Source organism: Mycteria americana, chromosome 22 (assembly GCF_035582795.1).
Source record: "Mycteria americana isolate JAX WOST 10 ecotype Jacksonville Zoo and Gardens chromosome 22, USCA_MyAme_1.0, whole genome shotgun sequence".
Taxonomy (NCBI): Eukaryota; Metazoa; Chordata; class Aves; order Ciconiiformes; family Ciconiidae; genus Mycteria; species Mycteria americana.
The window spans coordinates 1374926-1397853 of record NC_134386.1 but is presented as its reverse complement, the minus strand read 5'-3'; the positions used below and the strand labels follow the sequence as shown (position 1 = coordinate 1397853).

The 22928-nt window shown below is 62.6% G+C and overlaps 2 protein-coding genes across 6 annotated transcripts; both read left to right on the top strand.

Annotated features, from left to right (window-relative positions):
* The first annotated feature begins 519 nt into the window (after positions 1-519).
* MSL1 (MSL complex subunit 1) lies at positions 520-7963 on the top strand. Of its 2 annotated transcripts, none has more exons than XM_075523308.1 (8): positions 520-1331; positions 3809-4032; positions 4377-4762; positions 5739-5803; positions 6097-6164; positions 6458-6582; positions 6689-6761; positions 6918-7963. In XM_075523308.1, exons 1-8 carry the CDS (start codon positions 768-770, stop codon positions 7006-7008), a joined length of 1596 nt encoding a protein of 531 aa, XP_075379423.1. In that variant the 5' UTR covers positions 520-767; the 3' UTR covers positions 7009-7963. The 2 variants fall into 2 exon arrangements, with proteins under 2 accessions (XP_075379423.1, XP_075379424.1); XM_075523309.1 differs by lacking the exon at positions 520-1331 and adding an exon at positions 2864-3518.
* A 580-nt stretch (positions 7964-8543) lies between these two features.
* CASC3 (CASC3 exon junction complex subunit) lies at positions 8544-20823 on the top strand. Of its 4 annotated transcripts, none has more exons than XM_075523306.1 (14): positions 8544-8842; positions 10126-10153; positions 10508-10545; positions 12301-12459; positions 12547-12698; positions 13147-13323; positions 13566-14257; positions 15983-16047; positions 16306-16420; positions 17037-17135; positions 17903-18117; positions 19308-19430; positions 19592-19655; positions 20367-20823. In XM_075523306.1, exons 1-13 carry the CDS (start codon positions 8585-8587, stop codon positions 19625-19627), a joined length of 2157 nt encoding a protein of 718 aa, XP_075379421.1. In that variant the 5' UTR covers positions 8544-8584; the 3' UTR covers positions 19628-19655; positions 20367-20823. The 4 variants fall into 4 exon arrangements, with proteins under 4 accessions (XP_075379421.1, XP_075379420.1, XP_075379422.1 ...); XM_075523305.1 differs by having other exon boundaries at positions 19579-19655; XM_075523307.1 differs by lacking the exon at positions 19592-19655 and having other exon boundaries at positions 19308-19446.
* The last annotated feature ends 2105 nt before the right edge of the window (positions 20824-22928 follow it).

Sequence of the window (22928 nt, the reverse complement as noted above, 5' to 3'; positions counted from 1 at the left end):
CCCCTCGCCGTGGGGCTGCGCCGAGACCCAACAGACCCACGGTGGGCGGCGGGACGGGGCCGCGGGGGGGGGGGGGGGGGGGCGGGGCGCGGGACCCCGGCAAGCTCCGGGCGGAGTCGCCGCGCTCGGGAGCCACCGGGCGGCCGCGCCCCGCTACTGCCGGCCCGGGACCCCCGCCCGGCCCCGGTCCCGCCGGGCAGCGTCCCACGCGGGACCGGCGTGTGCGCGCGTGGAGGCCACCCCACGTCCCGGGGGGGCGGTGGCGGTGGGTGGGGGCTGTGCCCGGGGGTGCCCCCGCTCCGTCCCGCGCGCAGACCTGCCCCGCTCCTCGCCCCCGGGGTCCCGGCCCCCCCCCACACCCCCCCCTCCGCGCCCCCGCCCCGACCGGGGCCGCCGTCGGCGCATGCGCACCGAGCCCGGTTTAAAGGTAACCGGGAGCCGCCGCGCGGCCCCGGCCCCGACCCGCCCCCCGGCACCGGCCGCCCCCCCCCCCCTCCCCTCCCCACCCCACCCCACCCCACCCCCCCCGCCCCGCGTGGAGCGGTCCCGCGTGTGCCCCGGCTCGGCCCCTCCCCTGCCCGCGCGGGGAGGGGGCGGCGGGGCAGCCCCTGCCCGTGTCCCGCGGCCCCCGCCGCCCGGGGCGGGGGATGCGCTGCGCTGATGGCGGCGGGGCCCCGCCGTACCCCGGGCCGCGCAGCCGGCGGCGGCCGCCCTTGCGCCGTGTCGGCGGGCGGTAGCGGGGCGGCGCGGAGCGGCGGGCCCCGGCCATGAGGTCCACCGCCTTCCGGGCGGCCGAGCCGCCCCGGGGGGGGCAGGAGGAGGAGGAGGAGGAGGAGGAGGAGGGCGCCGCCGCCGCCCCGCACCGCCCGCCGCCCCGCCGGCCCCGGGACCCGCCGCCGCCGCCGCTGGGGGCACACAAGGGCCGCGGCGGCGGGGTGGCGGCGGCGGCGGAGCAGCAGCAGCAGCAGCAGCGCTGGGCCGGGCTGGTGCCGCTGGCCGGCGGCAAGCAGGCCGGCGCGGGGGATGCCGGCGCCCGGCCGCGCTACCAGGCGGTGCTGCCCGGGCGCGGCGCCGGGGAGGGCGCGGCGGGGCCGGGAGCGGGGCCGGGAGCGGGGCCCGTCGAGCCGGGCCCTCCGCCGCCGCCGCCCGCTGAGGGCAAGTGGAAGAGCGGTTCGCGGCGCGGCGGGATGGGGGCCGGCGGGGGCTCGCCGGGGCAGGCGGCCTGCCTGCGGCAGATCCTGCTGCTCCAGCTGGACCTCATCGAGCAGCAGCAGCAGCAGCTGCAGGCCAAGGAGCGGCAGATCGAGGAGCTCAAGGCCGAGCGGGACACGGTACGGCGGGGGGGGGGGGGGTTGGGGGGGGTGGTGGGAACGCGGCACGGCAGGGGTTAACCCCCCCCCGGGGCTCCCCCCCCCCCCCCCCCCCCCCGCGGGGCTACCCCCCCCCCCCCCAGGGTTTATTCCCCCCCCAGCACCCAGGGGTCCCCCGGCGTTTCCGCCCACCAACAGGTAAGTGCCCCCCCACCCCACTCCCCGTGGCACCCAAGGGGTTAACGCCACCCATTGCAGGGGTTAACCCCCCCCGTGGCACCTCAAGGGTTAATGCCCCCCCGTGGCACCCCAGGGGTTAATGCCCCCCCTTGGGGGTTTATCCCCCCGCAGCACCCAGGGGGTTAATGCCCCCCCCCGACACCTTGGGGGGTAATTGATGCCCTGGGGGGTACCAGTCCCCCTCCCCAAGACACCCGGGGGTTAATACCCCCCCCCCAGGGATTAACGCCCCCCCCCCCCCCGGGCAATAACGCCCCCCCCCCGAAGGGATCATTGCCCCCCCCGAGGGGGTTAATGCCCCCCCCCCCCCGGGGGTTGGGACCCCCCAGGTATCGACCCCCCCCCTCGGGGTCGGTGCCCCCCCCAGACAAAGGCCGGCGGGGGGCGGGGTGACCGGCGGGGGCACAAAGGGCCGGGGCGGGGCGGGCCGGCGGGGGTTAACGGGCCGCCGCCCGTCGCCATGGCAGCGCGCCCGCGGGGGGGGCCTTAAAGGGCCCGCGGCGCCTTCCCGCCCCGCCGCGCGGGGGTTAACTTAAAGGGGCCGCGTCACCGCGGTCACGGGGGCGGGGTGGGGGGGGGGGTGGTGTTTGTGTGGGGGGGAGGGTGCGACCGGGCACGGTCCTTCGTGGGCCCGCGGGCACGGCCGCCCGTATCGCCCCGCTGCGGCAGGGCCGGCCCTGCTGGGCACGCCTTGCCTGCCCTGCCCCACCGAGGCTGCCCCCCCGCCCCCGGGCGTGGGGGGCCCCCCACGGCTGCCTGCCTTGCCCCACTCACCCACTCACGCGGGGGGCCCGGTTGGGCATTGCCTGTGCCGTGTGCCGCCCTGCTGTGCGCACCCCGCTGCACGGCTCGGCCGGGCTTTGCCCCCCGCGCCTCCCATGCGTTGCCCCCTATACGTACCCTGCCTGCATTGCCCTACGGATGCTGCGCGTTGCCCCCCACGCCTGCCCTGCCTGTGTCGCCCCACGCACGCGGCTGTGCCTCGCCGCGTGCTCGCGCTGGCATCGCCCGCCTGCCGGGCTGCGCCTGGCCCAGCCGTCCCCGGTGGGGCGGCGTGTGCCGGAAGACCGCGCTGGCTCTGCCAGACTGCAGTGGCAGTGGTTGCGGTGGCCCTGGTTGCAGAGGGAAGGGCCACCCCACGTGGTGAAGCTGGCGGGGCCGTACGGCAATGCTGCGTCCCCGCGGAGCGTGCCGAGTCCTCTAACATGGAGGAGCCGTTGCGGTGAGGCCGCGACGGGGCTTCACCGCGATGCATCCTCCCACGGGGGTGAAGGGCAGGCGGGGACAGGGTGAGGGGGCTGCTGCTCCCGCCTCCTCTCCCCAAAGCCGGGTCCCACCCCACACCCACGTCCCCGGGGAGTGCCGGGACCCCCCGCTGCGCTTTGCCGAACGACCCCCTCTAAATGACTGCAGCTCCCGGCTGGCGGGGCCAGGCGAGGGTCGGGGACGGGTGACCGAGGGCAGGTGTCACCGCGCCGGGTGCTTGCTCTCTAATGAAGCCTGTGTCTAATTATAAACCTCCCTCCCCGGGCCGGCGGCACTGCCCGGGTGCTCGGGGAGGATGCGGCGGAGGTCGAAACCCCCAAATCGCTCCTCAAAATGTGCGGGGTTTGCAGCTGGCCATGGCGCTCCTGCCACGGGGAGGGGTAGCACCGGAGGGGGGGGAAGCAGCCGGAGAGCAAGTGGCCATTTTGTGCCGTTTGGACATCTTAGCCCCAGCCTGCCGGCGTTGCAGTTAAACCGTCCGGGGGTGCGATGCCCGCAGCACCCGGCGCTGGTTGCGGACGCTGCCCTCAGCCTCCTGTCCCCCCTGCAAGGGCAGGCGTGAGCCATGGCACTCCCGGCGTGCCGGGAAGCCTGCGGCGCCAACCGAGCCGGAGCGGGGATGGCTCCACCGGGGCAGGTGCTGCTTGGGGGGCCCCTCGCAAACGCGCTCCCGCGCCCTGAGCGTTGCCAAGAAGTTGCCAGGTAAATGCCACGACGGGCACAGTTTGGCGCAGGCAGGGCACCGCAGCGGGGTGGCACCGCTCCTCCGCCGGCCCCGCACCGTGTGTGCCGGAGGGCTTCTGCAGACGGGCGACGGCAAAGATGCGGGTGCCGCGGGGTCGGGATCTTCCCCGGGGTGTTTCCCTGCTGCCGAAGGGATGTGCAGGCAGGGCACCAGGCAGGCAGCTGCCCGGGGCTGGGGGAGCAGGGCTGCACGTGGGGGTCACCCCCGGGAGCGCACCCGCGAGGTGAGCCCGCGTCCTGCGTTGCAGCTCCTTGCGCGGATCGAGCGCATGGAAAGGCGAGTGCAGCTGGTGAAGAAGGACAGCGAGCGGGAGAAGCACCGCATCTTCCAGGGCTTCGAGGTGGACGAGAAGCCGGAGGCGGAGGCGTGCGAGAAGCTGCCGCTGGAGTGTCCCCAGGACCTGCTGGAGCCCCCCCCGACCCTGCAGCCCAAGCACTTCCCCTACGGCAGGAACGGGAAGGGGCACAAAAGGTAGAGGGTGCCCGGGGGGGTGCACGGGGCCTGGGAGGGAAGGGAGGAGAGGGAGGACCTTCCCTGTGGCTTCACCCTCCATCCGTGGGGCTGGCACTTGAGCCGCTCGGAGAGGCTGCCTGGCACCAGGAGCACATCCCATTGACTGTGGGCGCCGGCTGGGGAAAACCTCGTGAAAGCCTGGGTGAGGAGCAGGGGGTCCCGAAATGCTGGGGAAGCCCCTCTCGCCTCCGGAAACCCGCCTCCGGCCAGCCCTGGCACAGCAGCCCTGGTTTGGGGGTGCCGGTAGCCCCGGTGTGGGGCGAGGATCCACGTGCCGGGCTCAGCTCCTCTTCCTCCCGCAGGAAGCCGACGTTTGGGAGCGCGGAGAGGAAGACGCCCGTTAAAAAACTGGTGTCCGAGTTCTCAAAAGTGAAGAGTAAAACTCCGAAGCACTCCCCGGGGAAGGAGGAATCAGCCGGCTCCTTGTCTGAAACTGTTTGTAAACGAGAACTGCGGAGCCAAGAGACTCCAGAAAAACCCAGGTCGCTCCTGGAGACCCCGCTCCGAGCCTCAGCCCCGCCGAAAGGCCCCGGCGCCCACCCTAAGGAGAAGGGCTTCTTCAGCAGCGAGACAGACGACCTGCCCTATCTCTCAACCACGGAAATGTACTTGTGCCGCTGGCACCAGCCGCCCCCGTCACCGCTGCCATTGCGGGAGCCCTCCCCAAAGAAGGAGGAGACTGTAGCAAGTAAGCGATGGAGAGCCCGCCGCGGTGCAGATGGCAGCGTGCCGGGCGTCGGGGCAGAGCCGGCGGCCAGAGAGGGGTTTGCCCGCCTTGGGGCCGGCACGGCGGATGGGGAACGGGGCTCGGCACCCTTGCCCCGAAGCCGGCAAAGGGCAGAGTCCCAGACGCGGTGGGAGAGGTGCAGCCCATCGTGCCGTGCCGCTGGCTCCTCCCGTGGTGGCCGGTAGCAGCCCTGCTGCTGGCGATGGGCTCTCAAACCGCATCTCCGGCTCGCCCTGCTCCGGCACGTGCCGGGCTGTCGCCACACTGGGCGGACATCGCACTGGGCTGCCGCTGCCTGCGCGGCCGAGCCGAGGGCAGCACGCCGGGCAGGGCCGCCAGCCCCGCTCCGCTCTAGCCGCCTGGTTTGCCGAGCAGCCTGCGTGCCCGTTTGAGCGAGGGGTGAAGCAACTTCCCGTTTGCGGTCGGAAAACGTGTCTCTGGCTTGTGCCGCCGTGGCACGGCGCGGGTTCCTCCGCGGGGTCGCCCGCTGCCCCCGAATCCGGTCCCGTCCTGCCGGCTGCCCCTTCCCAGCCGATTTCCTACGGGTCCCACGGCGCGGTGAGCGCTGGGCCGTGCCGCGGCAGGCGTCGACGCTGCCAGCCGGGCTGCGCTGGATGGCCGAGTGCTCTGGCATGGGGGGAGCTCGGCGCACGTCCTCTCGGAGCGGCTTGTGCGCTTGGCCGGGGGATGACGACGAGCTCGTCCTCCTGTCTCTGCCTCCCCCCAGGTCCCCCCCGGTGATTCCCGCCGCCCTCAGCCGGCCGCATCGCCCAGCCCGGCTCAGGACGGGGGTTTGGGGAGACCGAGCTGCGCTCCCCAAGGGAGGGACGGGCTGGAAAGGAGTGGCGAGGGGTGGTGGGGATGGGGCTGGCGTGCGGGGCCGGGGGGGGGGGGGGGGTCCTGGCGTGGCGTAACGGCCTGGCCTCTTGCCCTGCAGTTCCGTCTTGGAGGGACCATGTCGTGGAGCCCCTGAGAGACCCCAACCCCTCGGACCTCCTGGAGGTACGTACACCGCCCCGGCCGCTGCCGGAGCCGGCGTTGCCGCGGGCTTCTTCCTGGCTGTTCCACCGCTCCAGGAGAGCAGCACGCAGCGTTGGCTGCCGCTGCGGGGCCGGCGGCATCTCGTCCCCTTCTCTGGCATAAACAGCGTGGCAGATCCCGGCTGCAGTTGGAGGGCTGGGGTGGGGGGGTGAAGGGCCACCCCTCTGTGCCGCGGCGGCCCTGGCTGCCGGCTCAGGGCTGTGCCGGGACCACCGGTGCCGGTCGGACGCGCTCAGCCCCGTCTGTCGTTGCAGAACCTGGACGACAGCGTCTTTTCCAAACGGCACGCGAAGCTGGAGCTGGATGAGAAACGAAGGAAAAGGTGGGAGCAAAGAGGGCGACGGGGGCCCGGTGTCCCCAGCAGAGCGGGCGGGCGGGCGGTCTGCACCCGGGAAGGGCCCCGGGGCGTCACCCGGGGGGGGGGGACACACACGGATGCACGCGGGATCCGGTTGCCCAGGGCGCAGCCGGCAGCTGGAACGGGAACCAGAATCGCTGCCGGAGAAGGGATGCTCCCGCATCGCTGCCAGCGCAGCCCTGAGCTCCCGGGAGGGTCGAGGTGCCCGCCCGCTCGCTGCCTGCGCTTCTCACTGCCGGGGGCGTCGCGTTTTCCAGGTGGGATATTCAGCGGATCAGGGAACAGAGAATTCTACAGCGGCTGCAGCTCCGAATGTACAAAAGGAAAGGGATTCAGGAGTCGGAGCCTGAAGTTACCTCATTTTTCCCTGAGCCAGATGACGGTGAGTGCCTGCGGCACTGGGGGGCAGGCGGGGGTTGGGGGGGGGGGCTGCCCGCAGCGGGGGGTGCCGGCAAGGGGTGCGTAACGCTCCGGCGTCTCTCCCGCAGTGGAAAGCTTGCTCATCACCCCCTACCTGCCTGTCGTCGCCTTTGGCCGGCCCTTACCAAAACTGACCCCACAGTGAGTACCGGCATCACCGGCGGCGGCGGGAGGGGACGGGGTTGGGCTGCGCCGGGGCACCGCTGCTCCGGTCGGCATCGCCCGCCGGGAGGGTGCTGGCGCGTTTCGGGTCGGGGACGGAGCCTCGCGGTGCGGTGATGCCAGCTCTGCCCGCAGGAACTTCGAGCTGCCCTGGCTGGACGAGCGCAGCCGCTGCCGGCTGGAGGTGCAGAAGAAGCAGACGCCGCACCGGACCTGCCGGAAATAGCGGAGCTGCTGGGAGCTCCGTACGTCACCGGGTCGCGCCGACGGCCGCTGCCCTCCCCTGCCTTCTTGTTGACGGATGGTTTCGTTCCTCCGGGACCCCGGTTTTGTTCTCTTGGGTTTTGCAACACGTTCTCTGGACTCGTCCCCCCCCGCCCCGTGCCGGCAGCCGTACCCCCGGCAGCACCGACCGTCCTCGCTGCCCGCTGCGGCTCCGCACGCTGCCCCTGCCCTCCCGCAGCCGACGTTCGGTTTGTTTTGGACGTTTGGCTTCGAGCCGCGGGCGGAAGTGCGGAAACCGCCGGGGCCAGACCCCGGTGTTGGGGGGTGCCGCGTCCTGCCGGGGCTCGGCCTGCCGCTGCCTTCTTGTTACGTTGAGTTAGGAAACGGGATAAACGCCAGTTTGTGTCTGAGCAGCGCGAGAGGCGGCAGCGGGCGCTGCCAGCGCGTCCCGGCGCTGCCAGCCCGGTGCCCTGCCGCGGCGAGGCGTGGGGTGCCGGAAAGTGCCAGGAAGCCTCTTCGGGGTTTTTTTTTTTTTCCCCCCTCTTGAGTGGCTGTAATGGACGGGGTCAGAGGGGAGAATTTAAAAACAAAACCCTTTTTTTTTTTTTTTTTTTTTTTTTGTGAAATAGAAATCCTATACGCACAATTTTGGGTTTTTTAATTTTTTTTTTTTTTTTTTAATAATTTAAATGTTTTCAGGTTGGCAAGGTGTGCCGTAAGGAGTTGGGTTGCTGTGAGAGCCGGCGCCGTGTCCGCTCCGCCGCGGTGTCCCCTGCCCCGGCCGAGCCCCTGGGTGTGCCGCTGGACCCCCCCTGGGTGCGGGGGCCCGGACCCTGCGGGGTGGGGGGGTGAGGGGGGGGAGGGTCCACGGGGGGGGCTCCGCGCGTCCCCAGCTCCGGCCAGGCTCTCCGCAGCCTCCCCTTCAGCAGAGATTAAACAGGAAAAACGCCAGCAGAGCCGCTTCTTTTCTATTTTATTTTATTTTATTTTCCCCCTTCTTGTGCCGTCCCTGCGTGGGGTCTGCACCCCCCCGAGTTTAATTTCTGCCCCCCCCTCGTCGCCCCCAGCTGCTTTCTGGCACCGAGGTTTAATTAGCGGAAGGAAACTTGTTTAAAAAAAAACGTTTGGGGAAAAAAAAAAAAAAAAGGAAATTGTTTTAAAAAAAAAGAAAAAATAAAGTTATGACCACGTTAGCGGTGGGCGCTGCCCGTCCTGCCTGCGGGGGCGGGGGGTGTCACCCGCGCCTTTTTTTTTTTTTTTTTTTTTTTTTTTTACAATAAACGAGGAAAACGGACACTGCGTGCTGGTGTCGGGCCCCTCCCGCTCCGGGCGTGACGTCATTTCCGCCGCCGTGACGCCATCCGCGCTGTGACGTCGGCGCCCTGCCCGTCGCGCGCCTGCCCCCTGCTGGGGGGAGAGAAGAGGCGGGCGGGGAGGGGCGGGAGCGCCGGCCCCCTGCCGCAAGGGCTGCCGGGACGGCGGCGGCCCCGGTGACGTCGCGGGCCGCGGGGGCCGCCGGGAGGTGTAGTCCGTCCCGTGGTGCCCCGCGCCGCCGCCCGCCCCTGCGGCTGCCCAAGATGGCGGACCGGCGGCGGCAGCGCGCCTCGCAGGACAGCGAGGACGACTCGGACTCGGCCGCCTCCGACAGCGCCGACTCGGCAGCCAGCGCCGCCCGCTCCCGCTCGGGATCCGGCTCCGGCTCGGGCTCCGGTTCCCCCCGCCCGCCGCACCGCCCGCCGCGGGGCGCCGCCGGGGCCCTCAGCGCTGGGCCGCGGGGCCGCGGGGCCGAGAGCGCTGCCGGGGGCGCGGCCAAGAGCGCGCCCGAGTCCGAGTGTGTGAGTGCGGGTGTGGGGGAGCGTGGGGGCCCCGGGAGTGGGGGGAGAGAGGGGACGAGGGGACCCTGGGGATGAGGGGGGCCGGGGGGGGGGCTGGGGGAAGGCGGGAGCAGTCGGGGGGCTCGGAGCTGGGGGGGGGGGGATGGCATTGGGACCTGGAGGGGTTGGGGGGGACACTGGGGTGCGGGGGGGGCCGGGGCGGGAGAGCTGGGGGAGCGCCGGGCTGGGGGATTGGGGGAACCGGGCTGGGTCCCGGGGGGGGGGTGGGGAGCGGGGCTGGGGCAGCCCCCCGGGACAGGCCGGGCTCTGCGGCCCCCCAGCACCGGGGTGGGGGGGGTGGGGGTCCCCCTCTGTACCGGGGCTGGCTTCCTACTGCGGGGTCCCGTCCCCCGGCCTGGGGTCCGCGCAGCGGGGCGCGGGCGGGTGGGTTTGCTGCCCAGTCGGGCCTCTTCCGCTCTGTGTCAACTCTGGCCAGCCTTCTCGTGGTGGGCATTAAAGTGAGGGCATTAAAGGCCTCGTACAGGGAGCTTGTGGTGCTGCTCCCCCCGCCTCTGCGGGGCAGTTCTTCTCCTCTGACAGTTTACGGCTGGGTGCGATTTTGTCCCGTCGGGGGTTTATAGCGCCGGTTATTTCAAGTTCCTCCCGAATCGCAGCGTGTTTCTGCTCGGTTGTTTTGGTATTTGGGCTTATCTCGTTAATGCGTTGGCTGGGTTTCTTTTTGATCTGAGGTTGTTTTTACTGCGCAGTTCGATCAGTCTGTTCTTTTACTAGAAACTTTTCCTGAGCTGATTCTGCTTCATCCAGCGTCTTCTCTCGGGCGCAGGGTTGTGTTTCTGTCACCGGAGTCTCTAGCAGATGTCTGCCTGAGCTCGGTCTTGCTTGGTGTCTGTTCATTATTCCTGGGCTCCTGCTTTAAGTAATCCTCTTCTCCTTTCCCGAGTTAGCTGTCTGGCTCTCTGTTATCGAGGGAGGGGAACCTGGCTTCTCTGTCGATGTCACTCTTTTCGCTCTGAAAACCCCCAGCAGTTAACACAATCTGTGCTTTTTTTCTTGAGCTGCGTTCCGCCAGCGTAGCTCGCTCTCGAAGGATCTTAGAGAAAGGTACTGGGAGCCCTGAATTTGTTTCTTCTTTCTCGGCCGCTGAAGCTGAGCTTCCAAGGGCAGATGCGATAGGCCCGGGGCCAAGTCTTGTTGTAATTGTGTCTGGGATCGTAGGATGCCGCAGGGAGCCGGCTGCTGACCTTCCCCTCCGCTAACCCACCTTCCTCTCCCTCTCTCCGCAGGAAAGCGAGGATGGCATTGAAGGAGACGGTGAGTAACGACTCTCTCTGGCACCGCAAGTGCTGTCTGTGTGCAAAAAGTAAAAACCAGACAAAATGCCTTTTCGAATAGTCCTGTAGTTGTTGTCATCCCGAATATTACCTCGTAACAGTAAGCAAACGTGGGGTGCAGGGGCAGCGCGCCCCAAAGTCGCCCTTGCTTCCTCCTGTGCGAGCTAGCAGTGGTATTCACCAGGGACGCGTTGCTGCTGGCCTCTGACTTCCCCTTGGTGGGACTGTCGGTGCGTGTTTGCCAGCGGTCGCCCGCAGCACGGCGTGTTACGCTCGGAGAGAAGCTGTGTCTCTGTTTCTGCCCTGACACCAAACTCCTTTTTCTCCCCCACAGCTGTACTCTCAGATTACGAAAGCGCAGAAGACTCGGAGGTAAGAGGAAGCTCTGTCCTGGTGTTTAAAGGGTTCTGCCCAGTGACTGCATCTTGCGTAATTTTAGCACAAAACCCAGTTTGTGTCCTTCGTTCTCTTCCACTGACCCCGTCGGCAGTGATTGCTTTTGTCTCAAGATACCAGCTCGTGTGCTTCGCGCCAGCCGCGCACAGACTCGGAGCGAGACGCGCTGCAGCGTAGTCATCGCCGCTGCAGAGGAAAACGGTTTCCCTCGGTCTGAGCCCCCTCGCCGGGCGGTTCCTTCGCGCGCAGTCCACGGCGCTGGGCCCAGCCCTGTGGAGAAGCCGCCTGCGCTGCTGCGGGACGGGCGTAGGGCCAGTGTGTATGGGGGGAGAAAAAATGCCTGGCTCCTCGGACACTGGATACTGGGAGCAGGATTTGCCGTGGCCAAGAAGGGTGCGGAAGGAAGTGTAGGATGCTGGTTGTGTTTTAATTAGTTGAAATTAAAAACTAAGTGCTGGGTTGGAAGCGTCCCAGGTAGCATCCCCATCTTCTGCGTACAGCAGCTGGAGGGGTGGCGCACCCCGTGAGTGCTGGCAGCTCTGCGCTGGGCGCGTGCTGAGAAAATCCCACCTCGCGTGCAGCAAGACCCCCTGCCTGCGCCTGGGAGGCAGCCTGGGCGGCAGCCTGTGGCTGTAGGTTTCCCTGGATTTTAAGTTCAGAACTGTAAGTTTAACATCTTGAGGAAGTTTAGAGAAGTTCTGGTTTCTAAGGATTACAATGAAGGTTTTCTAGTGAAAGCCCTTCTCTTGAGACAGCTGTTTTGGGGACCTTGAGGGGGGCAGCAGTTAGAGGAAACGCAAAACAACAAGGCAGATGAAATCGAAGCTCGTAGGGGCTGTTAATTTGTGAATTAATCTCTGCCATTAGTGAGGAAGGAGTGCGGCGGGCTGTAGAGGTGATACGTGGAGGGTAAGGGGCAGTGTCCCGTGTTCACCGTGCAGCAGCTCTTCAAACCTGGAAACCTGCGCGGAAGCTCCCCCGGGGCTTGGTGTGTAGAAGCAGAGTAGCGCTGGTGCACGCTGGGCTGGGCTGTTGGAGCAGCGGGGGTATTGCATCACTGACATGCCAGGATGACTCTGTTCCTGTGCCTAAAAATAATGCCACGTCTGGGTTTCCCCAACGTAAACAAAAGGAGTAGTTGATGTGCAAATACGCTGTGTTGAAAGAGAAAAATAGAGCAGTCTTTTTGTTAATCACACAGAGCTATTTTTAGTGTCAGTTCCAGCCTAAGCAAGGCTTGCAGGCTCCTGGAGGGTGAAACGAGGTCACGCTCCTGCGAGCGGAGTGCTCCGAGTGAGTCAGCTGAGTAACTCCAGGGAATTTGGAAACGCGGCGCTGGCTGGATCCGGGCCCTCGGTGTGGGAAGGAAGGGACGGTCTGAGGGCCCTTGTTCGCTGGTCTCCCCGGCTTGCACGAGCCCTTTCCTTTCAGAGCGGCGAGAGGCTGTGGCTTTGTGGGGGAGCTGGTCCTGGCTCTGTTCTAGAAAGCCTGACTGTTGGATCTGATGTCACTGGTGGGAGTTGGTAGAGAGAGGTGTTGGGTTTAGTCTTTGCTTTTACCATAAAAATACAGGGACAGGAAGGACTTTGAGAGCTAATCCTCTGCTTTGAAAGAGTCGGGTCTCTAACAACTGGAACAGGGATCTAACTCCAGATTTGGGAACTTGTGTGGGGAAATTCCTGGGGGACCTGTTGCTAAAGGTGCATGTTTGAGTAACTGGGGCTCTTTCAGGCAGAGGAAGAGGATTACAGCGAGGAAGAAAGTGCCAAAGTGGAACTGAAGCAGGATAGTAATGACTCCTGTGAGTCAGCGGCAAAAGCAGAGAAAGGGGATGAGAAACCTGACTCCAAAGGTGCTGTAACTGGTGAGAGGCAAAGCGGGGACGGGCAGGTAGGTGTTAAACAGGCATTCTCTGGGCTGTGGGGGGCTTCTCGCAGAGGGACTGCTGCAGTGGTAAGAGCTGTCTGATTTTGACAGGAGAGCACTGAACCTGTTGAGAATAAAGTTGGGAAAAAAGTTCCCAAGCACCTGGACGATGATGAGGATCGGAAGAACCCGGCTTACATCCCACGCAAAGGGCTTTTCTTTGAGCACGACCTCCGAGGGCAGACGCAGGAGGAGGAGGTCAGGTATGTGAGCATCCCCCACGTGTCTGCCTCTCTCTGGGAGGGTGAGGCCAACTCCCAGGCCAGCGTTTGGCAGCACAGCTCCTTGCTTCGGTGTGAAGCGCTGGGAAGGCATCGGCAAGGAGGATTTGTCTGTGCTTCAATTGCCTGCTTGCAGTGTCCTGCCAGGGCGTTTTGGCTCTTTGTTTTGAAGGAGAGAATGAGGGTGGTGCAAAAAAAACCCCAAAACACAAGGAAAGCCTCTTGCCAATGAGCAGTGACCCTTGCTGCTTTTCAGAAATAGCAATGGGTAGACCAGCAGCTGCTGGGCAGGAAAAGTGGAAGGAAGAAGAGACGCTGTGCGCACCCTGCCCTAGAAATGCTTGGTCTCTCTGTGTGGGGCTGGCTGAAGCTGCCAACATCTCCTTGGCTTTGCAACAATCTCTTGGTCCTCCCTGTGTAACTGTTCCAGGCCGAAGGGTCGTCAGCGGAAGCTGTGGAAGGACGAGGGCCGTTGGGAGCACGACAAATTCCGGGAGGACGAGCAGGCCCCCAAGACCAGGCAGGAGCTGATCGCGCTTTATGGCTATGACATCAGGTCAGCTCACAACCCCGATGACATCAAGCCGAGGAGGATGCGCAAACCAAGGTGAGCAGCAAAGTTACTAGAGCCTGGCTCGTCTCGGAGGGAAACCTCAGCCTTTGTGCCAGGCGCTTCAAACGGCAGGGCTGAAGCCCCGAAGGGGGAAAGCCCTGTTGGCTTTGGCCGTGGGGTGGGACCTTGGTCTTGGGAGTTCTGCACGCTGCGTACAGGAGAGGGGTTCCCTGGCACAGCGGCACCTCTCACTCGGGGATTTATTTCCAGTCGTTTGTACTATTTTTCTTCCTCAGGTTTGGGAGTCCTCCTCAGCGAGACCCAAACTGGTCCAACGAGAGGCCAAATAAGCCTCCAAGGCACCAAGGTGCAGACAGCACAACTCCCCCGCGAACGTTCACCAACCGGAGCTCTGCAGGTACAGGGAGGATGCCCCCGCCTAGGAACTACCCGAGGATGGGGGGCTACAAAGAGACCCGTCCAAGCTACCGAGCTTCGGAAGCAAGCGTCCAGCATCTGTCTCGTAACGGTGAGCAAACGAAACAGGAGAGCAACTATCGAGCAAAGCGTGCAGAGCAAACCCCACCGAGAGACAAGTCACCCGAGATGGAAGCGGCACATGTCCACAGCAGCCCTGTGAAGGAGGAGGTTGCTTTGGAAAACCAAGCCACGGCTGCTGATGCTGCGCAGCCACCGCCAGACAGACCAATTGAAAAGAAGTCTTATTCCCGGGCAAGAAGGACCAGAATCAAAGCTGGGGATGCAGGGAAGCTGGCAGATGAAGTGCCCGCTTCAGAAGGGCTGACTCCTGTGCCTCCAAAACCTGTGCAAGCCGAGACGTCCCCCCCGCCAGCCAAGAGCAGTAACTGGGAGTCGCCGGTAGAATCCAGCTTGGATGGACTCGAGCAAGAGATGACCCAAATAAATCTCACTGAGCAGAACTGGACTCCGGGGCAGTCTCAGTTCATACAGACCCGGGAGCTGAGGGGTAAGTGGGTGCAGCCTGTTGGTTTTCCACTGCAGCCCCAGGCAGATGCAATTCTGCATTCGTGTAGTCGGTCAGAGCTGAATTGTCTCTGCCTTGTTCCAGTCTCAGGGTAGGTACGTGATGGCGATGCATGCTACTGAGAAAGTGCAGTGGAGAGGTGGTTAGAGGGGACAAAAGAGAAGAGAAAAAGGGGAAATTAAACATTCCGGTGTAGGTTAATTGAATTAGAGCTGGGAAGGACATAACAGTAGGTCCTTTCACTCTCTCTGCCCTGTTTTGGGTTGAGAACGGGGAAGCTTCAGTGAAGCTCAAGGCCTGGGTGTGGAACAGGCAACAGGGACTTTGTGCAGTGTGAATCACGGTGAGACCGGCTGCTGCAGCAGGAGTTGGAGTTTGGGAGATGAGGAGCCTTGTGCTCGGTTGGTAGGTAAGGGTAATGAATGATCGGGCTCCTGTAATGTCCTGCTAGGAGCAGGAGGGAGCTTTCTTCTGTTCATCAGCTTATTTCCTAGCATTGAGATTTGGTTGCCTCTAGCTAAGGCCTGACTGGGACTGGCAAATTCATTTGTGCCCGGTAGGAGGAAGCTGCTCTGTTTGCAGCAGCAGGCAGGCCAGCTGAGGGAGGGATATTTGGCAGAATTACCCCCGTGTGAGCTAAGGACCGAGTTCTAGTTGAGCATCCATGCGAGAGGTCATTCAGGTATAATTATCTCTGCAGAACTGGAGTCTTTTCTGGGGAGTGTTAGAGTCCTTCCCGAGGGAAATAAAACTGGAGCAAGGAGAAGAAAGCGACTTGCTGCTTTCATAAGCATCTCTTGAGGTTTAGGTCATGAAACCATAAGTCTTCTTGCGCTGCTGTGACTGGTAAAATCTTTGTGTGAACAGACCCTTGGTCTCGACTGCGGATGTGAGTAGAGAGGCTTTAAACGTGCTGGTAGAATGAGAGTTCAAAAGTGCTGTGAGTTGCAGCTGAGATTACGTACTCTCTTTTTGTTTGTTTGTTTGTGATGCTTAAAAATAAAGCATCTTAACAAGTTTACCGTGAGACAGCTCTAGACTGCAGATAGGAGACCACTTTCTGTCCTTAAGAAGGATGTATTACTCTACTGTCCCTCTGTTTCTTCCTAGCAGAGAAGGTTCGGAGTTAATTCTGGGAGGCATTTGGCTAGGTCAGCCAGCCATCAGGTCCTTCTGTATGTACAGCGTGTATGCCTGTCCGTATATATGAAGTATCAGTGATCCGGGGGCACTTCCAGTGTTTGTTTTGTCCACTTTTGCTCCCCTGGAATCGCCTGTGATCAGTTTGGCGCTGTGGTTTTAAATGTACGCCCTAACTTTGTTGTTTGAATTAAAAGAAGACGTGATAAAAGCGGTTACGCCCTGTAGAGGGTTTAAACTGCAGTCCCACGTGGATCCTTGTTTCTACTCTGAAGAGGTCCTTGTCTCCGCAGGAATGGAGCTTAGATCAGGACCTGGATCTCAAGCTGAGGATTATTTTTCTTTTTTAGCAAGATTTGAAAGGTGTTGAGCAGTGTGGATGATTGAACAGTGGCACAAGAGCTTCTAATTTGCATTGAAATATTTAAAATTGTAACCTAAGAGATGAAGTCGTTAGAAAAGGTTTCTCATCATGAAAGCAAGACGGGCGCAGCGCCCTCGGCGGGTGAGGTGGCTCTTTACTGGGAGCAAATGCAAACCATAATAACCAGTTTGTTTCTTCCTCAGGTATTCCTAACCATATGCACGTGGGAACTGGGCCACCACCTCAGTTTAACAGGATGGAGGAAATGGTAAAGCTTGTTGCGTGGAGTGTGACTCTTGCTTTTAGAAGCGCGGAAGCCCAGCATTTATTTGTTTCTGCGTTGTAGTAATTAGAGGCTGCCTACGACACCTCAGCCTTTCCCTTTTGTGGGTGTTCATAGTTTTTACCGTGTGACCCAGATAGAGCTTTGCAGGGGCTGGCGGGGGAGCGGGTCGGTGCTCCCTCGCTGGAGGGAGGGCTCCTGCCCCTCGCGCTGACCCTCGCCGATCCCTTTGGACTCTTTCAGGCGGTGCAGGGGGGCCGTGTGAAACGCTACTCGTCGCAGCGGCAGAGACCGCCGGTGCCGGAGCCTGCCCCCCCCATGCACATCAGCATCATGGAAGGGCACTACTACGACCCACGTGAGTGTTTCCCTCCCGCTCCTGAGGTTCCGTGTGTGCTCAGACCTGAGCAGCTGGCGCAGGAGTTCCCCCACTCCTGTTAGGGTCGGGCAGAGTGAGGGCTTTGTCTTCCCTTTCCCTTGTAAATAACATCGCTGCGTCGTCTCGTACGGTAACTAAAAGGCTGCTCTGAGCCTCCCTGATCGGTGTTTAAACCCACTGAAATAGTCAGGGTTACCGCCTCCCCTCCCTGTGCAAGGGCTCTCTAGGACACTGCTTTTCTTCATGAGAGCTAGGATTTAAAATTAACTTGAAATCAGAGCAATGTCTTTGACATCTAAGAGCGGGGAAAATTACAGAACAAGACTGAGGATAGATTAGGAATTTACTTCAGCATTTGAAGTGTTGGAGAAGAAATTCTCCGAATAGTCTTCTGCTTTGTAAAGGGAGTAGGAGGCTTTTCTGTTGGGAATACGTAGCATCTGCGAGCCTGGTAGACTGCGTGTGCCGATGGGAATGTAGCTTGCAGCACTGCATTCAAGTGTTGTAACGGTAGCTGGCTGGGGTGCGCATGTGACTTGCTGCAGTAGAATAAAATTCGGTGGAGCTTTTCCTTACCAGCTGTTGTGTGTTGCAGTACAATTCCAGGGACCAATCTACACCCACAGTGAGAACCCGGCCCCGCTGCCGCCTCAGGGGATGATCGTACAGCCAGAAATGCACCTCCCTCACCCAGGTGAGGAACCAGCTCCCCAGCGGGGCACGGGGCAGCTGGTACCGACGTTCCGGTTGTGCCCTGGGGTGGCTCAGCCCGTGCTGGGGAGCAGATAACTGGTTTAACGCAGCCTCTGTCGCTGGGGGAATCCATTTTCCCTATTCCTACAACATGGAAGAGACCTGTTTCCCTCATGCAGTGAGGCTGGATCAATATAAATTTTAAGGAAAGGAAAACAGACATTTCTGGGCCCTGCAGCCAGCGCAGGACCGAGGTGATCTGAATGTTTTGGCAGCCTCTGGCTGGATGTCTGCAGGTTCTGTGCAGACCCTCCTGGCTGAGTCGCTTCCCCTTCAGTGGGGTGCTCAGCTCTGCCAGCTGTTGTGCTAGGCTGGCTCTTCAGTCCCTGCTGCTTGTAGATCAGAAAAGAAAAGCAGAAATGAGAGCTGTTGAATTGGCATGTTCTCTATCCCGCCCACAAAAACTGTTTCCTGAAGTGGATGTGCTGACCAGGGCTGTGTCCGGTTCCGGTGAATCGGGACCCTGGCATTGCAGAGGGGGCCGTGCTCCGCTGCGCTGAGAAGCGCTTCCCTTTTTCCCTCCCCAGCGCAGGAGCTGAGGTCTCGTGGCTGCAGGAAAGGCCTTTGAGCAAAGCGCTTCTCCTTCCGGCTGCAGCGGGGAAGGCGCAGCCATGCTGACCAGCTGCCGTCGTAGCGGCCCCAGCCCTCCACGGGACGTGCTGGCTTTACACACGACATCGCGTTCAGCTTATTTTTGTTGCTTCCCAGGTTTACATCCCCACCAGACGCCAGCCCCCATGGCAAACCCTGGGCTGTACCCTCCGCCAGTCTCCATGCCCCCGGGCCAGCCCCCGCCGCAGCAGCTGCTTGCACCGACTTACTTCTCCCCTCCTGGAGTCATGAATTTTGGGAATCCTGGCTACCCCTACCCCCCAGGAGCACTACCCCCTCCGCCCCCTCCTCATCTCTATTCCAACACGCAGGTAAGCCAGCTGCCTGAGCAGGAGCCGTCGAGAGCAGAAGGGATCCTGTGGTGTGTGGGTATATTCTCTGAGGCTTCCTGGGAGAGGATGTGGAGCAGCTGGGCTGCTCCGTGGTGGGAGGTTGGTTGCCGTCATCCCTCTCTCTGCTTGGGGTGGGTAACTGAAAAGGACTACTCCTGTGCCTGCTGCGCAGCTACCCTGGGTCTAGCGGATGAAATGCCTGTATTGGTGGATCTCGGAATCGAGGTCTTTCCCTACAGAACGGGGAAACAGCCCACCGGGAGCCTGTGAATCGTTATGTCCCCTTCAGGTCCATGCTAGGCCAAGGACACCTTGAAAATCGCTTTGGAAGTCCTTTCTGTTTGAGGTGGAGGCGGGAGGCTGGAAACTGGCTGGTGCCGTTCTTCGGCACCGGACGGGAAAGCCCTTGGTGTGACCAGCACAGGGCTGGCTGTTCCCGCTCGATGTCCGACCTCTGTGTCCGCCGTAGCTGCTGGGCAGCCAGGAAGCAGATCTCTGTGGGCGTCGTGATGACGAACCCGTGGCTCCCCGTGGCCGCCGTGCGAGCGGCACACGGCTGACACGCAGTGGCAGGCGAGAGATGTGCACGCTCCCCGAGCCCTGCAACCCCTCTGACCTTCCCTGCTGTCCTGGGCTGATCCCAGCTGCCCCGGCAGGGAACCAGCCTGGTTTTGGGGCAGATCCCGAGCCCCCGGGCAGCTGGAGGGGATCTCGGTGTAAAGGGGAACTGCTACCTGCCTTGTCTGGGCAGAAAAACGGTAGCTGCTGCTGTTGCGAAGCGCAGGCATTATGTGGCAGTTGGGAAACTCTGCAGGGCGCAGGAAACCCATCTGCCACAAACTTCAGTCTGGCGTGGCTGCGGATTGCTGCAGCCCGTACCTGTCCACCCTGCCGAGAGCAGGGAGGCCCTGGTAAGGGGCAGGGGTGGGCGAGGGTCCTGCGGGAGTTGTAAGTGCTGCTGTTCTTTGTAGCCTTGGGGAGCACAGCACAAATCAACCCCCATCCCCCTGCGGCCGCTCACCTTCGGCGCTAGGCGGTGGCGTCTTCTCGCGGCCCGGTTGCGTGCCGTAAAGGCTGTCCGAGACGCGTTGTGCTCTCGCAGGGGATGCGGCTTTCTGCGCCCCCACGCAGTGAAGAGCACTGACCCTTCTGCTCTCTGGGGAATGCAGGCCCAGTCCCAGGTGTACGGAGGGGTCACGTACTACAACACTGTCCAGCAGCAAGTGCAGCCCAAGCCTTCTCCACCTCGGAGGACGTCCCAGCCTGTGACTATCAAGCCACCGCCTCCCGAGGTACCGTCCCCTCGGCGTGAGTCTGCGCGTGTGTGATGCTGTACCGTTGGGGTGTGCGTGATGCTGCAGTCTCCCTCTCCCATCCAAAAAATACGTTGTTCCAAGGAAATCTTAAACTGTCTAATCTTTGACATGTCCCAAACCTCAGCTTCTCGTTGCAGGTGGTAAGCAGGGCTCCAGTTAATTTGAGTTTCTAAGTACTTTAAAACTAAACCCACGTAAAAAGTAAGTCCAAAGTTGACGCTTGCTTTTTTTTTTTATTTTATTTTTTAATTTGCTCAGGGTAGAAAACAAAACACTTTAGAGAGAGAAAAATCCAGTCCTAAGCTAGGAGGCAGTGACTTCTCTGGAAGAATAAATGTTGAGACCTTAGCAGTAGGTGACTCAGGCAGCAGACTGAAAGGCTTTCCAGAGATGAGAGCCGTTTCTCTGCACTGGGAACGGTTTTCTCGCTCCAGTGCTGTGAGCTGTGCGTGTGTGTGCACGCCAGAGTGCCACGTGTGTGTTTGGTTTCCTTTTTAATACCTTGCTTAGCGTATGGGAGCTGAGCGAGCCCAAATCGCGGCAAGCCCAGACCCGGGCAGGCATGTGCCGGTTGTTTCCCCGTACGCGGGGAGGCGGCGTGCGGCGCGGTAGAGGGCTGGGAAACATGCAGCGTTTGTAAATCCAGCGCGAGATGGTCTGATGGAGGTGCCCTTTGAAAGGCCTCGCGACGGAGAAATGTTGAACCACGAGGAGAGCTTGGCTGAAGGGAGCTGGTTGTGCCCAGAGTGGGCGCGGAGAAAGCCGGAGGCGCGGGTGGGCAGCGGTCGCGTTGTGGCACCCAGGCGTGGAGGGTGTTTGCTCGCAGGACCCTGGCGATAGCGCTGCAACCCCTGCGTGGCGTTCGTGGTGGGGCAGCCTAAGCCTCTGCTTGTCTTTCCTCTTCCCCGCCAGGACAACAAAGGTGAAAAATCAAAGGAGAGGAGCAACACGTAGGGATGCGGCCGTGGGAATCCCAACGCCAGACCCGGCACCTCGGCAAGGAGGAAGCTCTTCCTCGGGAAAGGCTCCTTCCCTGTGCGTAGGTGAGGCAGCGGGATGAAATCAGCTGCACCGTCTTGTGCTCAGGGCCAGGCACCTTCCCTCTCTGGTTTTACCGGTGCCCTCCCGAAAACCATCTCGCCGCTGCTGATCTGCCTTCCTTCCCCCTCCCTCGCTGGGGCACTGAGGTCACCGAAGAAGCAACCCCCAGAGTCGGTCCTTGGCCACAAGTTCTCGCAACTTCTCTCTTTTACTAAACGTCTGCCCTTTTCCCTCTCTAGGATGTTAAACTCGACTGGCTTGATTGTGGTCTCTGTTTTTATTTAAGAAATGAACCAGCTCCTTCAGTAAACCTGATTTGTTTCTTTTGGGTATTTTGAATTTGTTTGTCTGGCTAACCGGAATGTATCATCCCCTTCCCCCCGTGGAGACAGCTGATAAGTTAATTCTTCACTTCAATTCTCTTTTTAAATTAGCAAGTTTATTTCTGCCATTGTTTAAGCATAGGAAGGGCAGCTGAGCGATAGGAGTCGGTCAGGAGCGCGCTGGCCGTGCAGTCGCCGCTTAATTTAGAAGCTCCCCCTGTTTCTTTTTCCGAACAAGCCCTGTTGGTAACTGGTGTTTCTCTCTGTGTGTGTGCGAGCTCTCCGCTCGCATCAGATGGGAATCCGTGTGCACGAGCACGGGGCGACCCTCTTTCCCCGCTGCCGCAAGCGCACCTTGCAGAGCAGGGGGAGATTTCCACCCGCCTCCTGCACCTCTGCCAAATCAGCGGCAGAGAGGGAGGTTTATGGGCGTCCAGGCACCGCGATGCTGCCAGAACAGCCCTGCCAGCAGACAAACCAGCTCGACAGGGCAAGCAGAGGAGTGATTTGCTCCTAGTGCTTGGGTGTTGCTGCTGTGGAAGTGGAAGGAGGTGGTGTAACCCACCCTGACGCATCCAGCCTGGGCTCCCGTCCCCGGGAGGAAGCGCCTCGGCCCTGCGCCTGCCGCCGCGTAAACCGGCGTTCCCCCGGGGACCTCGGCGGGCTCGTTCCCCCCGTTAGGATTTGGAGGCCGATCCGCAGCGGCGACTGGCACCGCAGCGCCGAGCGTGCCAAGCCGGGCCCGGCTGGCTTGCCTGCGCCGCAGCGCCGCGCCGCCTCTCTGCAGCACGCATCCCACCGGCACCGCGGCAGGCGGAGCAGCTCCGGCTCCCAGTCACGCTCGGGCTTGGCCGTGTCCTCGCAGCCGTTTGCAAATTGCATTAGGAAACTTGGCAAGGCAGGCTGCCAATTCCTGCCGCGCGCCCCGAGCACGTGCTGGGGCAGCGTGGGGAAGTGCCAGCTGCTGGCGCGGGCCGCTCGGCGAGAGGGGGAACGTCGCCGCTCCAAGCAAGCGGCGTCTTGGCCTCCGAGTCCCCGGCTGCGGCGAGGGAGGGGTGCCCAGCGGCCCACCTGCCCGCTCCCTGCTCGAGATCTCGTGGTGCGTGCCCGGCTCTCGGCAGAAATACCTTCTTTGTTTGTTGTTTGTAACTCGATGACCTTTTGTACCTAATTTCAGACGTCAAAGCGACATTTTAAAATCCCTTAATGTTTTAAATGTAACTGTTTCTCTGCCTTAAGGCTGAAATGTATCGCTAACATACCGAAGTCCTGGACCTTACAACACTGTGATGGGTTTTTGGTTTTGTTTATTTGGATTCCTGTCCCTTAGGAGTGCACATTTGTAACCAGCATTGTATCGGCACGCAGATGAGAATACCTTTTAGAAAGCAGCCGGCTCTCTGTCTCTCTTTCCTCGGGCTGAGACCTGCAGGGACAGCGTGCACATGCGCTGCCCCGGGAGGACCGGTGTCCCTTCCACCGCGCTGCCGGTAAGCTCGGCCGCGCGCCGGGAGCTGCTCTCCCATTTCCAGGAGCTCCTGGTGGGACCCGAAGAGCGGCTCCTCTGCGGCCGGTGCCAGCCGCCCTCACCTCCGCACCGGCGTCCCCGGGGAGCCGCTGCAGCCCGTCCCCAGCCCAGCTCTGCCCCGGCAGCGGGGCTCGGCGCAGGAGCGAGCCCCCTCCTCTCCCCGCAGCCTCGCTCGCTGGCGGGGGAAGGAACAACTGGTGTGTAGGTGGTGTGGGAGCTGCCGCCTGCGCGCTTCTGTGCCGCGCTGCCTCCCGCCGCCTCGGCACCGCTGCCGCAGCCTCCCCCTGGCCCACGGCCCGGCTTTCCACGGGAAACAGGGTGGTGGGTGACGCGCGCCCCGCTCCCCCACCCTCCCGGTACCGAGGTACCCTCCCGGTATCGAGGCAGCGCCGCAGCGGGGTCTGCCCTGTGCAGCTGGCCCCGGGCTGGCCACGGCTTGCCTGGGGAGGGGGAAGGCTGAGGCAGGGCCTGCCACCGCCGCGGTGGGAGGGTGGCTTGGGAGGGCAGGGGCACCTCCGCTGCCCCCCTTTGCATCCCGCCCCAGCCCCTTTCCTCCGTTCCCTGCAGCTCTCCCCAGCTCCT

Bases quoted from the DNA above. Each gene is read 5' to 3' on its own strand.
- MSL1 (XM_075523308.1), top strand. From the start codon at position 768: ATGAGGTCCACCGCCTTCCGGGCGGCCGAGCCGCCCCGGGGGGGGCAG. The intron at 4,033-4,376 runs GTAGAGGGTGCC...TTCCTCCCGCAG, and splicing joins AACGGGAAGGGGCACAAAAG to GAAGCCGACGTTTGGGAGCG. The intron at 6,583-6,688 runs GTGAGTGCCTGC...TCTCTCCCGCAG, and splicing joins TTTCCCTGAGCCAGATGACG to TGGAAAGCTTGCTCATCACC.
- CASC3 (XM_075523304.1), top strand. From the start codon at position 8,585: ATGGCGGACCGGCGGCGGCAGCGCGCCTCGCAGGACAGCGAGGACGAC. The intron at 10,546-12,300 runs GTAAGAGGAAGC...GGGCTCTTTCAG, and splicing joins AAAGCGCAGAAGACTCGGAG to GCAGAGGAAGAGGATTACAG. The intron at 17,136-17,902 runs GTGAGGAACCAG...GTTGCTTCCCAG, and splicing joins AATGCACCTCCCTCACCCAG to GTTTACATCCCCACCAGACG.